The sequence below is a fragment of the Gossypium raimondii genome, chromosome 8, assembly GCF_025698545.1.
Source record: "Gossypium raimondii isolate GPD5lz chromosome 8, ASM2569854v1, whole genome shotgun sequence".
Taxonomy (NCBI): Eukaryota; Viridiplantae; Streptophyta; class Magnoliopsida; order Malvales; family Malvaceae; genus Gossypium; species Gossypium raimondii.
Genome location: NC_068572.1, coordinates 45639429 through 45654298, shown reverse-complemented (window position 1 = coordinate 45654298; position 14870 = coordinate 45639429). Strand labels below are relative to the sequence as shown.

Here is a 14870-nt window from a genome sequence, read left to right as displayed (position 1 = left end):
ATATATAAAATAGAAAAATATGGAACCTACAAATATGTAAAAGTGGGCATACACATGTGCCACATTTAAATAATATATTAGTGCTTTAAAAAGGAATTTAGCGATGAGCATAGATATCTCCGTATAATATAGCATTTTCAAAGTATAATGTAGGGTCTAGTCATAAATTGTCAATACAAATATTTAACTCATTTTTATGTATGTTTTATGATCTGAACCGGCCTTCTCTCGAAACCAACCCTTATACTTGACCCTGATTGAAAGCGTTTTAGCCCTATTTGAGCCTTTTGAAACAACCCATAATAAGTCAAGGTGTTTTTTGAGCATTTAGCCCAGAGAAAAGCTACGCCGAAGTTTTATTGGGCGCCAAGGCAACCCCAAGGAAGCTAGAGATGGAAATATGGAGGCTACCAATCTCAGCATCGCAAAGAGGGAAGCTAATCTCATCTGGCTACACTTCCCTCTCTTCTCTTTCTTCCATCTCTTCCTCTGACCTTGCTCGAGGTGATTAGCTCTTTGCTTTTTTTTCTTTTGCATCACGCGATCCTGCGGTCCTTGTATTTGCTAATGCAAGCCTACCAACTGTTTGTTTTTAATACCAAACGAACTTGAATTACTTCCCAAACACCAAGGGCTCTTACATTTAAGCCCCCACTCCCCAATTTATCTTTCATCCCAACCCTCAATCCTGACAGAAGTCTGTTTTGTGTGTGAATTAGTGTATTCCCTCTTCAGAGTTTCATGTTTCTAACGCTGTTTATCTTTTTTTATACAGAATTAAAAGTTTCCGAAAGTGAAGCTATGAATATTCTGAAGGTTGCATCACATAGTAGGGGGTCGGAAACCTCGAATGCAAGTTGTTCAATCGTTGAGGGTATTTATCGTTTCTCTTCTATTATAGAGTTTTCGTGCAGGCAAGCTTCAGTTTATTTGGTGAAGTTCAACTTATCGCGTTCCTTTCAGGATGATGTTGATTGAAATTTAGTACTTTCCCTCGTGCATTCCTGCTTTTCTCCAATGCCTATATTGCCAGTTTAACTTCTTATAGTTTTGGACACGTTCCAATGGTGGGCAGGTGCACAAAGTGCCTGGGATATGCTCCATGATGAGGAATCATTGATGCACATAACTACGTCCTCTGCGGATCTAGATAACATCTTGGGTGGTGGAATACATTGCAAAGAAGTTACTGAAATCGGTTGGTCATCACTGTCACTGATTGTTAATTCTGTTCTGAAGTATAAATTGACAACTGCTTTTAGTAGTGAAAGTATTATCTTTATGTTGATAGGTGGAGTCCCAGGCATTGGTAAAACACAGCTGGGGTAGGAGTTGTTGCTTCTTATCAAGTTTTGCTAGCATGTTACATTCAGATTTATATTTGCTGTAATTCCGTCTCTATTGACAGGATTCAAATAGCAGTTAACGTTCAAATTCCAAATGATTTTGGTGGTCTGGGTGGGAAGGCTATATATATCGGTAACTTTCATAAAAAACCACTGCAAGTTTTTCCACTGTTTACCATTGGATTTATGTTGCTAACAATTTGATCATATGATACTTAGATACGGAAGGCAGTTTTATGGTGGAGCGTGCTTTTCAAATTGCTGAAGCTTGCATAGAAGATATGTCAGAATATAACAGATTCTTGAGGAAGGATTTCCAAGAATGCAAAATCAAAATGCTGCCTCAGGATATCCTGGAAAACATATTTTATTTCCGCATTTGTAGTTATACGGAGCAAATTGCCCTGATAAATTATTTAGACAAGTTCCTTTCAGAACATAAAGATGTAGGTATAGTAGTTTTATGCCGGGTCCTTTCCTTTTTTATTGGGGATATATTTGTTCTGGGATTTTTTTTGGTAAACACTGCTGCTAATCACCTGCTCAGGTCATTAAATAGATATGTCATTATGGTCACAGGTGAAGGTGATTGTTGTGGATAGTGTTACCTTCCATTTCCGCCAAGATTTTGATGATATGGCCCTTAGGACCCGGGTCCTCAGTGGAATGGCTTTAAAGTTAATGAACCTGGCCAAAAGATTCAGCTTGGCGGTGAGATTAGTTTGTTCTTGTCGTAAAATTCATAGTTTTCAAATGCAATGATACATCTTTTCTTTTCTTTTTTCTTTCTATTTTTATCATGCATGCTGTTTTAGTTTTTGTAATTCATTGGATGGTACATAACGATTTCACCTTTGCTTGTGTGCTTACTGATTTCTATTGTACCTCCTTTTGGCAGGTTGTTTTATTGAATCAGGTGACCACTAAGCATACAGAAGCCTCCTTTCAATTAGCTCTTGCACTAGGTAATATCAACCCCGATCACCTATACTTCTCGCTTAAACTTCTAGTTTCCTAGGTGTTATATAAATGCATAGTCACACACATATTGTTGTATGGTTGACCATTGCCATAGTTACAGTGCTTGACTTATGTAGTGTAACCATGCTGAGTAGGTGATAGCTGGTCGCATACTTGCACAAATCGGATAGTTTTGTACTGGAACGGTAATGAACGGTATGCATATATTGACAAGTCACCTTCTCTTCGATCAGCATCAGCAGCATATTCTGTTACAGCTAGGGGGATCAGGAATTCCTCCTCGAGCTGTAAACGGATCAAAATGATGTAAAATATAGATGAAACTAGAGAATGCTGCACCTGGTTTTTCCATCGATAACAAACTGAGGGCCTTGCCTTGACTTGAAAATTGAGAAATGAGAAATCTGCTTTATAGTGAAATATTACAAACTTTTAGCCATATATATATGTATTCTACTAACTTTGGTCTTGTTTTTGCTTGTGTTACTAATCTTAGCTGTTCAGTGAAATTTTCTCAAGATCTTAAAACATAAAAAACATGAATTTCAAGCAAGTTAGACTTCCCAACAACCTTCTTCCACATTTGCATTTTGATATTGCCGTCCTTTATTTATTTTGGTCCGATTAAAAGATTTCTGCTTTAACTTGAAGGTAGGTTTGGTATAATGGAAAGTAATCACTTTCTTGAGAATTTAATTAGTTGGAAAGTGATTTCAACTTTTGGTATCTCAAGTTTTATTAACAGGTGGGAAAATTACTTTCCCATATAGATTGGAAAGTTAAAAAATATTAAGACAAAATGAATCATATTTTATATTGGTTTAGGGTATTAGTCTATTAATAAACATAAAAATAATAATAATAAAATAAAAATAAAAGCTATTGTCTTCTTCTTCCTCCTTGATTTTCTCTATTATTTAAACGGATTTTTGCAAATTTTATTTTATTTATGTGTATTTAATCATCTATTAAGTATTTGTTTACATATTATCTTTATTTCCTATTGTTTTTCTCTTTTTTCGGTATATTAATTGAAAATTCAATTTTATTATAATCTTTATTAATATTTATGAGCAAAAGGAAAAGAAAAATAAGGTTTAGGTTTAGCTCACTTATTTAATCATAATCTTTTGCATGATATACGTTTAAATTATTTATAGTTTTGCTCACAGCAATATCTGAATCAACTTTTATATATATATATATATATATTCTTAAGGGTTAGCCTTTAGTTAAAGTAAAGGTGATTTCAAGTATTTTTAAATTTATTCCAAAATAAGTTTATATGTACTTAATTTTATACATGTATTATTATATCTAGAAATATATATGCAAGACAAATTTGAAATAATTTTACTTTCACTTAAAATTATAATTTAAAACAATCAATTAAATTTTATTATTAAATATTTAATCTAAATATCTTTTAAGAATAAAGTTTATTATAAAATTAAATACATAAATATTATTATTTTTAATAAGGATAAATTCATAAATTTATATTCTTAAGAAAGTATTTAGTAAATAAAAATGTGATAATATGACTTTCTTAATATCTCAATCAATAACTTTAAATATATACCAAATATTATAAAATGAGGTTTGGGGTAATCATATTTTGAGCCATGAGGGCTACCTAATTTCCAAACGCAGCTACTGCGTGCGGCTTCATTTGTGGTTTACTTAACAATTTCTTTTTCCTTCTAACAATGTTGTTAACTACTCTGCTTAAAATACTTCTGTGAATTTCTTACCTTACCATGTTACATTTTTAACTCAATTTTTAAAACAATCACATCAATTATTTTATATTTTTAATTAATTAAATTTCAAATATATATATATATAATAACTACTTCATTAAAGTTTTTTACAAATTTAATAAATAAGAAATCAAAATTAAGAATTTTGATAATTAAAAGTCAAAATGTGACGAATTTAGTGGGAAGAGAATAATTTATTAAAGAAGTGGTGGTTTTAAGAAAAATTCACATAAACATTTTAATCAAAATAGTTAACCTCACTAGTCACTATCTATTTGTATCAACCAAAACCATTATAAAAATACGTCAATTTAAAATATAAAATTAATTCTAAAGTTGAGAATAATAGAGAGATTAAACTAATTGTTGTGTTAATTATTTTTATATTTTATACGATTTCTGGGTTAATCATTTGTCCTCTGCATTGTGGTTATATATACATAAATTTGAAGATATTCATATTTTGATAATTTTCATTTTGAGTGGGATTACTGGTTATCAGCACATGTACAACTTCAGGAGGAAAAATAATTTTGATGCAATGATTTGTATTTCAAATAATAATTATTTTTCGAATTTGTTTCTTAGACAGCGAAAAAGAAATACGGCTTGATATAAAATTAAATGATTTAAATGAAGTCGTCAAAATCATCCTCACACCATTACCATCTCTATCTCTATTATTATCCATTACTTAAAAGGGTTGCGAAGTTGATGGTTGTATGTTACAGTATGCTGTGCTTCACCTCGCTGGCTACGACAGTGTCCCTTTCTTTCAATGAATCCACGAGTCTTTGTACTTATTTCCTAAATTCCTTCGTTCTTTCTTCATGTTGCCCTTGATGGTTGCTTTCATTGTTAAGTGATAATAATAATAATAATAATAACGTTGATTCTTGTACAAATGACTAAAATTTATGATTATTGCATTATCTTTTAGGAAGATGATTTGAAGAATTTCCGACAATGGGAAAGCTCCCGAGACTTGAAATTGTTAGATTTGTAAAATAATATCTAATATAAAATTAGAACTGTAAACTAGAATCTATCATGTCAAATCATCAAGAATAAAATTAAAAAACGGAAACGTACTTGAATCCATGAATTTCTTGAAGTTTTCTCTATGTTAGGGATTTGATCTTCCAGATTCAAAGAATATTTACTCTTTCTTTTTAAGGATGGGATATTAGAAAAGATATCTTGTTGTGTAATTTGAGAACCATAACCCTAATATTTATAACCTTGGCATATTAGTTCTAATTCTTAATTAGCCCATCATTAATTAGAATTTGATTAGAACTCAATTACTAGAGTATCTACACATATTTGACCCATACTTTATTTAATAATTAAAACCCAATAAAATTTTAACCAAATTAGATCACTTTTAATTTGGACTAACCTATCATGATAGTAAATAATAACATGCAATTACCCTTATTATATATGTGATGTCTATATTTTCTAACAATCTCCTACTTGGACCACATATATATACTAATTACTCTATAATTACATATCATTATATAACCTTATCAGCTCAAAATTTTACCATCATATCCAAAAGGTATTCTGAACAATCTCGTCCATTAATTATGTTAACATAGAACCAAGGTGACTTTCGTTACATATATCGTAACTAAATCCATCCTTAATCATGTATATTAACACAACCAAATGACATAGATCAAGTATGGATGTGTAGCATGGAAATTATATGCAATATGATCTAAACATGTCTATTTCCAACTGGTCCTCCTTAGTGAGATCAAACCTTACAAAAATCAGAGTGTGAAAAAATCAAATAAACTTTATTTCTGTAGAAAATAAACTTAATATCTTTAAACTGAAATAGCTGAAAATTTGTCTATAACATAAAAGCATTTAAAAATACAAACTCCCACTAAAACCAAATATCCTTTAAATGACATTACACCCATATGAACAGTGTGCTCTTATAAAACTTTAGGTGTAGTTTCTTAGTAAGCGGATTCACAATCATGAAGTTTGTCCTAGTATGCTTTATAGGGACCCAGCCACTCTGAACTTTTACTTTAATAACTAGGAACTTAAAGTCTATATGTTTTAACTTTGATGTACTCTTGTTGCTATTGGAATAAAAGGTTGCAATTTGTTTTCACAATTTGCACCTTAGTGACAAAATATTGTATCCATATTCCATCAAAATCGGAGTTCTGTATACCTGATGATCTGTAACTGATTAGATCTCTGATATGTGAGCATGTAATCTTTTGTTTTCTAAAAATACCTTATAACCCTCTTGGATACTATCCAATGGTCCAAACCAGGGTTGCTTAAAATATCTGCCTAACATCCCAATAATGTACACAATATTCTAATGTATACAAACCTAAATGCACATTAGACTTTCCACTGCTAAAATGTAAAAAATCTTATGCATTTTTGTAATCTCAAAATCATTCTTAGGGCATTGATTGAGGTTATACTTATTATTGACAAGTAGTATGTCATTAACATATAAAACCAGATATAGAACCTTACTCCCACTAATCTTATGGTATATACGATTATCAACAAAATTCATCTCTAAATCAAATAAGATAATCATTTCGTAAAGTTTGTAATATTACTGATGAGAAGTTTGCTTAAACCCATAGATGAAGTTCTTTAATTTGCAAATCATTACTTTTGCATCATCAGACACAAAGTTTTCTAATTGCACCATATAAATGTATGATCAATGTTACCATTGAGAAACCATTAACTTAATATTCATCTGATGTAGCTTAAGGTCAAAATATTCCACTAAAGCCATTATAACCCTTTCTCTAGTGGACCTTTTTAATGACATTCATTCTTGAGGTTGTTGAGTTTGTTCTTCTGGAACAATTTCTTCATCTTGAATAGGGAGTTGTTCAACATTGTCTTATTAAGGTTCTGGATTCACTTCTTAATCAATGATAGGTATGAAAACCTAAACATTGTCAAAAGTGATAGTAGAAACTGAGTTAGAATTCAATTCATCCTTAAAAGCAATGTCTTTAACCTTATTTCTCCCTCCAAACTCAACATCCTAAAAGAATGTTGCAATTCTCATCTCAAAAATATTCCTAATTGTGGGATCATAAAACTCATAGACCTTAGATCGCTCAGAATTTCCTTAACCCTTATACTTTATAGACATCAAATAAGCCAGAAGTGATGTCATTTTAACCTTATCGTTTTTAGCAAAATGTTTCTTAATTTCGTCAAGGAAACCTTGGCCTAAGTAATCTTTCTAGATTTTTTGCCCTTAAAGGCTTATGAAATGTTGTGCTTCATGATCATTAGACTCATGCAATTTGAACGATCCCACCTCTCAAAATCCCTTTTAACATAAGGGGTGTTTTCCACAGTGAGAGGTGCGGGTTGTTATTCCCTTAGTGCAATGTCTGTGTTCATACAACCAAACACTATAAGTAAGTGCCTTTTTCATTCATTGAAATTAGTCCCATTAAGCATAAGTATAGAATTTATATTAGCAGATATTATTAACCAATGTCTATGTTCATACAACCAAACACTATAAGTAAGTGCTTTTTTCATTCATTGAAATTAGTCCCATTAAGCATAAGTATAGAATTTATATTAGCAGATATTTTTAACCTTCATTTGGCCCGACCAATATTCATAATCAAATAGAAAAACTTACATTGAATTTACCATGTAAATCCAAAGTTGTATTTATGATTAAACAGATTTTCACATGAATACTTGAAAAATATTTTCAAGCCAATAAATCTCAAAAACAAAATCATAATAGTTGGCATATCTCACAATTCATACAATAAACCATATCATCATAATTTAACCAAATATTCGAACCATAAGATACCAAAACCTAATATTATAGAACCAAACTTAAAACCAAAATATTTAAATATGTATACAGTTGACATGAATTTGCACCAAAGCACCCATAAAATTGAATATATAACCATAACAAAAAAAAACAACTTCAACGATATCCATCAAAACTTAATTTCACCAATTAAACTATAAAAGATATCTTATTGAATAATGGTTATAAACACCTATTCACACAAACTATAATCATGCATTAATCCTCAAAATCATTGATATGCATATAATATATATACACACAATATATATACACAATTATAATAATAGAAGAATAATACTGGCTTGCCTTACGTATTTCATGTAAACTCAAATTTATATTCATGACTAAAGACATTATCATAAAACTTCTTTATACGGATAAATACTTAAAAAATCCATAACCACTAAATATAAAAGAATCTCAAACTGCATAAAAGCCTTTATATGCAACTACTTATGAAAATTCATAGCCACCATATTTAAAAAAATCCCAAATATTTTAATTTTATTCGGGTTCCATAAGGAGTAAAACTTATATAAAATAATTATAATAGAAACCAAAAGTAATCATTCGTATATATGAATCGAATTCAATGGTGAATATAATTCATCATGAATAAAGACAAAAGATGATAATTCCATATATATTCAACCACAAATGAAAATTTAAAACAAATAGTGCAAAAAAAATTTCTTACCAACATTCATTTATTCGATTATCAAGTGAATTAACTTTCAAAACCAATTATACAACCCAATTGGAATTCTTCAATTGCAAAAGTTGTAAGTATGTAACTTTAATTTAATAATGACTTTAACCAAAATTTATAAAATAATTGTGTGAAAAGAAGAGAAAGAAATCTCACAAATCAATTTTATCAATTGATTATAAATAAATAAATAAACCTTCATCTTTCAAATAGCATATGGAAATATTAAACTAGATTATACTTATAAAACCTTAAAACTTTATTTAAAGAATCAAAACCAAAAATTTATCAGAATCTCAAATATTCAACATAATATATATTAAAACATCAAATCCATAAAATTAAAAAAGAAAACGAATCAATCCAAAAATAATAAAGAATCAATTCATTCTCAATAATTCAACATGACAAAGCTCGGATGCCACTTGTTAGAATTTTAAATAATATCTAATATAAAATTAGAACTGTAAATGAGGATCTATCATGTCAAATCATCAAGAATAAATAAATAACAGAACTAGATGCGAAAGCGTACTGGAATCCATGGATTCCTTGAAATTTTCTAGATCTTGGGGTTTTGATTTTTCAAATTAGCACACAAGAAATTTGGAGAATATTTGCTCTCTCTTTCCTAATGATGGGATATTAGAAAAGATATCTTGTGTGTAATTTGGGGACCATAACCCTAATATTTATAACCTTGGCATATTAGTTCTAATTCCTAATTAGCCCAATATTAATTAGAATTTGATTAGAACTGTAGAGCTCAACTTAATCATCACTGGTGAACTGTCAGCTGGCTGGGAGAAGGCACTTTCGTTACTAAATAGTGTCAAACACGTAAATTCTTAGACAATCTCCTTTCATCGTTTGATGATATTGGAATGTAGAACTTTCGTTTGATAATTTTTTGTTTGTAATATCCAAGCATACACTCTAGAGAGCCCAACTGTTGCTACTCAAAACCTCCCCCAACAAAATCGCAATGTCCTTGTAAAAGTACTCCCTGGTCTTCTTGGTGGAAGTGTAGACCTTGCTTCTTCTAACATGACATTGATCAAAATGTACAGTGATTTCTAGGACACCCCTAAGGAATGCCATGTTAGGTTTGGAGTTAGAGAACATGGAATGGGAGCCATCTGCAATGGCATTGCCCTTCATAGCCCTGGCCTGATTCCTTACTGTGCCACTTTCTTGTCTTCATTGACTACATGAGAGCAACCATTAGGATTTTTTCCATGAGTCAAGCTGGAGTTATATATGTTATGACCCATGGTTCCATTGGTCTTGGGGAAGATAGGCCGACTCACTAGCCAATTGAGCACTTAGCAAGCTTCTGTGCAATGCCTAACGTTTTGGTGCTCCATCCAGCTGATGGAAATGAAATTACTGGTGCATACAAGGTTGTTATCTTCAAGAGGAAAACACCCTCCATTCTTTCTCTCTCGAAAAAAGCGTTGGAAAAATTGTAATTTTTGAGAACTTTGAGGCATATTCTCAATATGTAAAGGTGAAGAGTTGAATCATAAAATTATAGTTTCATATTCTACTTCATGAGACCTTTACAACTGTATATCATATGCTCAAAATGGTAGAGTGATGAATGGGAAATTGATGCTCAAAGTAAGCTACTTGGAAATATTTGTTGAGGAAAATAAAAGCTTAGATCCCATATTGGTTAAATACCAAGTGTGAGATGTGCATATATATTAGAACTCACTTGAAGAGTGATTCAATGACTAAGCTTGAAACTTTACCTCACACAAAGGGGGTTGTAGGTCCAAACTTGTCGGGGTTGGGGCGCACCCCTCCACTTTGAATGCCTATAAAAGGCTAAGACTTCTTTAGAAGTTTTTGCTTAATCTCCACTTTAAAGCGGTGCTACTGCTTTGATCATCGTGTTGTTGTATTGTGGGAGACATTCGACCAATATTTCTCCAAGTACTGTAGAAGCGGTCAAATCTATCTTAAGGAAACTGTGTAAAGCAGACCTCAACATCTAATAAAATTCGTTTCTTCTTTTTGATTTTTGCTTTTTGTTATGTTATGTACTGGTTTTTCATATCGGATAATTTAAATATAAATTATTAAATTTATTTTATTATATATATGTTTATTTATATTTATATTTATATTTTTTTCCGCTAACATATTTTGTCCAACAAAAAGTTGAACTCGCAGGAACTTTCCATTTAAAGGATTGAAAAGGGTGCCTACTTTATTTCAGACAACCCTTCATGCAACAACCCCAATGTAATTCTGATTAGAATTGGTTCTGAGTTGGAGATTGCTACTAAAAATGCTAATGAACTAAAGAATGGAGGAAAGGCTGTTAAATTTGTCTCATAGGAGCTCTTTCATGAGCAATCAAATGCCTACAAGTAAAGTGTTTTACCATCTTTTGATTAGCTAAGGTCAATATTGAGGCAGGATCAACATTTGTGTAGGGGAAGATTGTTGGATCTAAAGGGAAGGCAATTGACATTGACTAGTTTGGAGCAAGTGCACCAGTAAGGAGAATATACATGAAATTTGGTTTACCTCTCCGAGGTTGTTGCAGTAGCAGCAAAAGAAACTTTGCTAGGCTTGGTTAGAAGGCTCTGAAGAAACTTGCTGTTTCCAACTGAAGATTACACTGACAAAACCATTCCGATTGTAACACACTCTATTTTTTTCAGTAAGAAACAGAATCAAAATTTCTCCTATCGCTTATGATTCATCAGTAACAGCACGGAGCAAAAGGTAGGGTACAGTTTTGCAATACTCATTACTTTAATTTAGCTTTCCTTTCTTGTTATGTTAGAATGGAGCTGAATACATTTGTAATCTTGGGTAAATTTGGCTTTTCAAAACAATCAATTTGTTTATTCTATCTTTCCAGATAACGAGAAAGGGATATGAGTCGTATAAGGATTGAACTAGGGCCTAGTGTCACGGGGGTAGAACTTTAATCTCGTAATTTGTGCAGCTTTATGTATTTTCTTCTCTTGAAAAATGTCAAAGTCAGTCTAACTCTCAACAATTAAGGATTCAAGTACAATTTATATAGCGGAAGCAACTCAAACCAAAAGAATGCTCAAGAGAACAGAATAGCCAAAAAAAACAAAGCACGAGGAGTGCTTCAGTAAATGTTTTAAATTTAGTATTCAACTTAAAGAGTACAGGATACAATGGATGATTTACGATTGGGGGTGAGGCTCTCTATTTATAGTTGAGCTCCCCTCAAATCGACGATATAGATCGAATTACATCGACGAACGAGATCAAAACATGTCTACAATTAAAATTTACATAATCTCCTAGATTACAAAATTAAACCTTATCATATTACATGTCTTCTAAGTAGACATACTTATGGGTCGAGAAGGCCCGCTTGAAAAGTGGGAGGGTTTGGATAAAAATAAAGGCTCAAAAAATAGGCTTGGGGGGCCTTGAGTAAAGCTTTTTTGGCCCGGCCGGCCCGAATATGCCAAAAAAATTTACATCTTTTTTTTTTGCTATTTTCTTGTTGTTTTTCACTATTTTGTTGCCATTTCACTATTATGTTACTACTATTTTGTTATTATTGTATAACTATTGTTTTATTGTTAATTTTGTTACTATTTTAGATACATTTGCTTATTAAGTTGCATCTATCTTAGTGTTATTTAAGTATACATATTTTTAAAAAAAATTATTTTCAATTTGTTGGGAAATATTTATTTTAATATTTTTAGTTTTTTTATGTATTATATATTTTTAAAAAAATTATATAAAAAAGTAATACGGGTCGGGCTGGGGTTTTAAAATTTTTATTTGGGCTAGGCTTGGACAAAAAATTAAGCCCATTTTCTGGGTCGGGCTGGGTCTAGCCAACGAGCCTAAAATTTTGGTTGGGCCCAGCCTAAACCTGGTTTGGCCTATGAGCACCTCTAGAAGATTACTCTCCCTATTTACCAAGGTAGCCTAATTTTTCATATTTGCTTCATTGGGCCATCTAGGCTTCAAATAGATAGGCTTCTCCATCAGTTCTTTGAATCGGGCCAGTTCTCGTGGGTCAAATGAGCCTCATCTAACTGATAGACCTCCATGGGACACATTTTGTGCAATGGTCAATTCTCCTCCACCCATTCTCGCAACGCCCTTGTTGCGTCTTCGAAATGACACTAACTTGATTTGTTTCAAAACTTTCTCGACGCCTTAGTTCTTTCTTGACTCGTAGGCATATCTCGCTCTCAAGAGCCCATTGCTCTTACTTCACCACATTGTAACTTGCCTTGATCGGGATCCCCTTGATCCGTACAACTAGGCTTCGACATCCCCACAGCCCATCGGCTTCCTCGCTTCAAAACTTTGAAAGGGCCCCTACATTCTTGCTAAGCTAACGGTAAGTCAAAATGTAAAACACTACCACGGCATTTGATATTTACCTCACTCGTTGCATTTACTCGACTTGGTTGTCCAGTTTGCATTGCTACTTTTCCCTTAAAGTCCGATGTACAACCCACCTCTCCCTTAGGTGATAGTTCTTCTAATGACTCAATAGAACTGAGTCTCATTGATCCTAGCTTCAATACTTGCGCCGCTACTTTTTCCTCGAAGTTCGATGCACAACTCACCTCTTCCTTGGGCAGAAGTCTCTCCGATGACTCAACAAGCTTTGCTACTTTCCCATAATTGAGCATAATTTATCCTAGCTTTAGTGTTTGCAGCATTACTTTTTCCTCGAAGTTTGATGCACAACTCACCTCTTCCTTGGGTGAAAACCTCTTCGACGACTCAACAAGCTTCGTTTCTTTTCTCTTAACCACAAATAACTTAGATTGCTCTAGATAGTTTCTTAACTCATGCGTACCATAACACAAAAAGCATTTCAATCATTTCTTCTTGTTCCTCTTTGCCTTCTTGGCTTCGACTCTTCCTACAATCGAACCAAGTCTCATAGGCGCTTTGTGTGACCTATCGTCCCTTTCGACAATAAACTTATTCGAAAAATTTTGTAACCTATGCGGACCACAACACAAGAAGCACTCCATTGACTTCTTCTCACTCTATTTGGCATTCTTGGCTTCGACACCCCTTGCACTTCAACCAAGTCTCTCAGCCTTTATAATAGCCCGTTTTCAATGAAATCAGAACAATTTTTGGGACCATAAATCCGAGGTTAGAAGAAAATTTCATTTTTATATTATTTTATAATCTATAGTATGATATGAATATCGTATGAAAATTTTGTTAAGAAAATTTTATCGGTTACATGTTTAATTTGATGAAAAGAACCAAATTGCATAAAGTGTAAAAGTTGAATTCTAATAGCTAAAGGTACGAAATAGCTATGGAATTCAAAATGGGAGGTCTTTATATAGAAAATAGACCATTTAGAAGAGTTATTAGATAAGGATGATTATTCATCATTGGAAAATTTAATTAAGTAAAAGGTTAAATTGGAAAGATGATAAATAATGATGATAAAAGAAATAAATAATGAAATATCATCATTTTTTCATCATCTTTCCTGAAATAAAACATGGAAGCCCTAGCATGGAAACCTAAGTTCAAGCAAGCTTATTTTGCTTAATTAGGTATGCATTCTTGTTTCGTTTTTAATGATTCTTATGTTTCCGAGATCGTAATAGCTTAATCTAGCTATCTTGCGGATTAATTTGTAAAACTATTAAAGTATTAGGGTTTTTCCATGGATGAGTATAGTTGAATTATGAATTTTATGGTAGAAAATGAAAGGTTGTTGATAGATAAAAACTTTTGTAAAGAGAATTTTGATGAAATTATGATTTAGGGAATAAATTGAAAAGATGAAAAATTCATGGAAAAATTCTGAATTTTATGAAATACATGGGCTGCTATTGTGACATATGAAAATCGACTAGGCTTGGAATAAGGATTAAATTGTATGAATTTTATTTTCCAAGCCTAGGGATGATATCGTAATTAATTAAAAGTATAGGGAAAAATAGTAATTTTGCCAAAGATGTGTATTGGATTGAATTGAATATGAATTGTATTAAATTGAGTTAAATTCATTCATATAGATCCATATAGACACAATATGGAGTTAGATCGAGGAAAAGAGAAAGTATTGGATTAGTAGCTTTTGTGTATACGAACACTAGTCAAGGTAAGTTCGTATAAATAAATTATATGTTTATATGTTAAATTGAATGTTATGTTTTTGAAATGTATAAATATTAATCACATATCCAAAGATA

General features: G+C 31.9%; 1 protein-coding gene and 1 pseudogene across 3 annotated transcripts; both read left to right on the top strand.

Moving 5' to 3' along the window:
- The first annotated feature begins 125 nt into the window (after nucleotides 1–125).
- On the top strand, nucleotides 126–2787 carry LOC105791654 (DNA repair protein RAD51 homolog 3). Of its 3 annotated transcripts, none has more exons than XM_012619833.2 (9): nucleotides 126–504; nucleotides 776–874; nucleotides 1049–1198; nucleotides 1292–1325; nucleotides 1409–1479; nucleotides 1566–1792; nucleotides 1926–2057; nucleotides 2245–2311; nucleotides 2444–2605. In XM_012619833.2, exons 1-9 carry the CDS (start codon nucleotides 393–395, stop codon nucleotides 2446–2448), a joined length of 897 nt encoding a protein of 298 aa, XP_012475287.1. In that variant the 5' UTR covers nucleotides 126–392; the 3' UTR covers nucleotides 2449–2605. The 3 variants fall into 3 exon arrangements, with proteins under 3 accessions (XP_012475287.1, XP_012475285.1, XP_012475286.1); XM_012619831.2 differs by having other exon boundaries at nucleotides 132–504; nucleotides 2462–2787; XM_012619832.2 differs by having other exon boundaries at nucleotides 142–504; nucleotides 1076–1198; nucleotides 2462–2787.
- A 2269-nt stretch (nucleotides 2788–5056) lies between these two features.
- LOC105793357 (transketolase, chloroplastic-like) lies at nucleotides 5057–11258 on the top strand (annotated as a pseudogene).
- The last annotated feature ends 3612 nt before the right edge of the window (nucleotides 11259–14870 follow it).

Coding starts and splice junctions, on each gene's coding strand:
- LOC105791654 (XM_012619831.2), top strand. CDS start 393: ATGGAAATATGGAGGCTACCAATCTCAGCATCGCAAAGAGGGAAGCTA. Junction 1,199..1,291: donor CAAAGAAGTTACTGAAATCG/GTTGGTCATCAC, acceptor TTATGTTGATAG/GTGGAGTCCCAGGCATTGGT. Junction 2,058..2,244: donor CCAAAAGATTCAGCTTGGCG/GTGAGATTAGTT, acceptor TCCTTTTGGCAG/GTTGTTTTATTGAATCAGGT.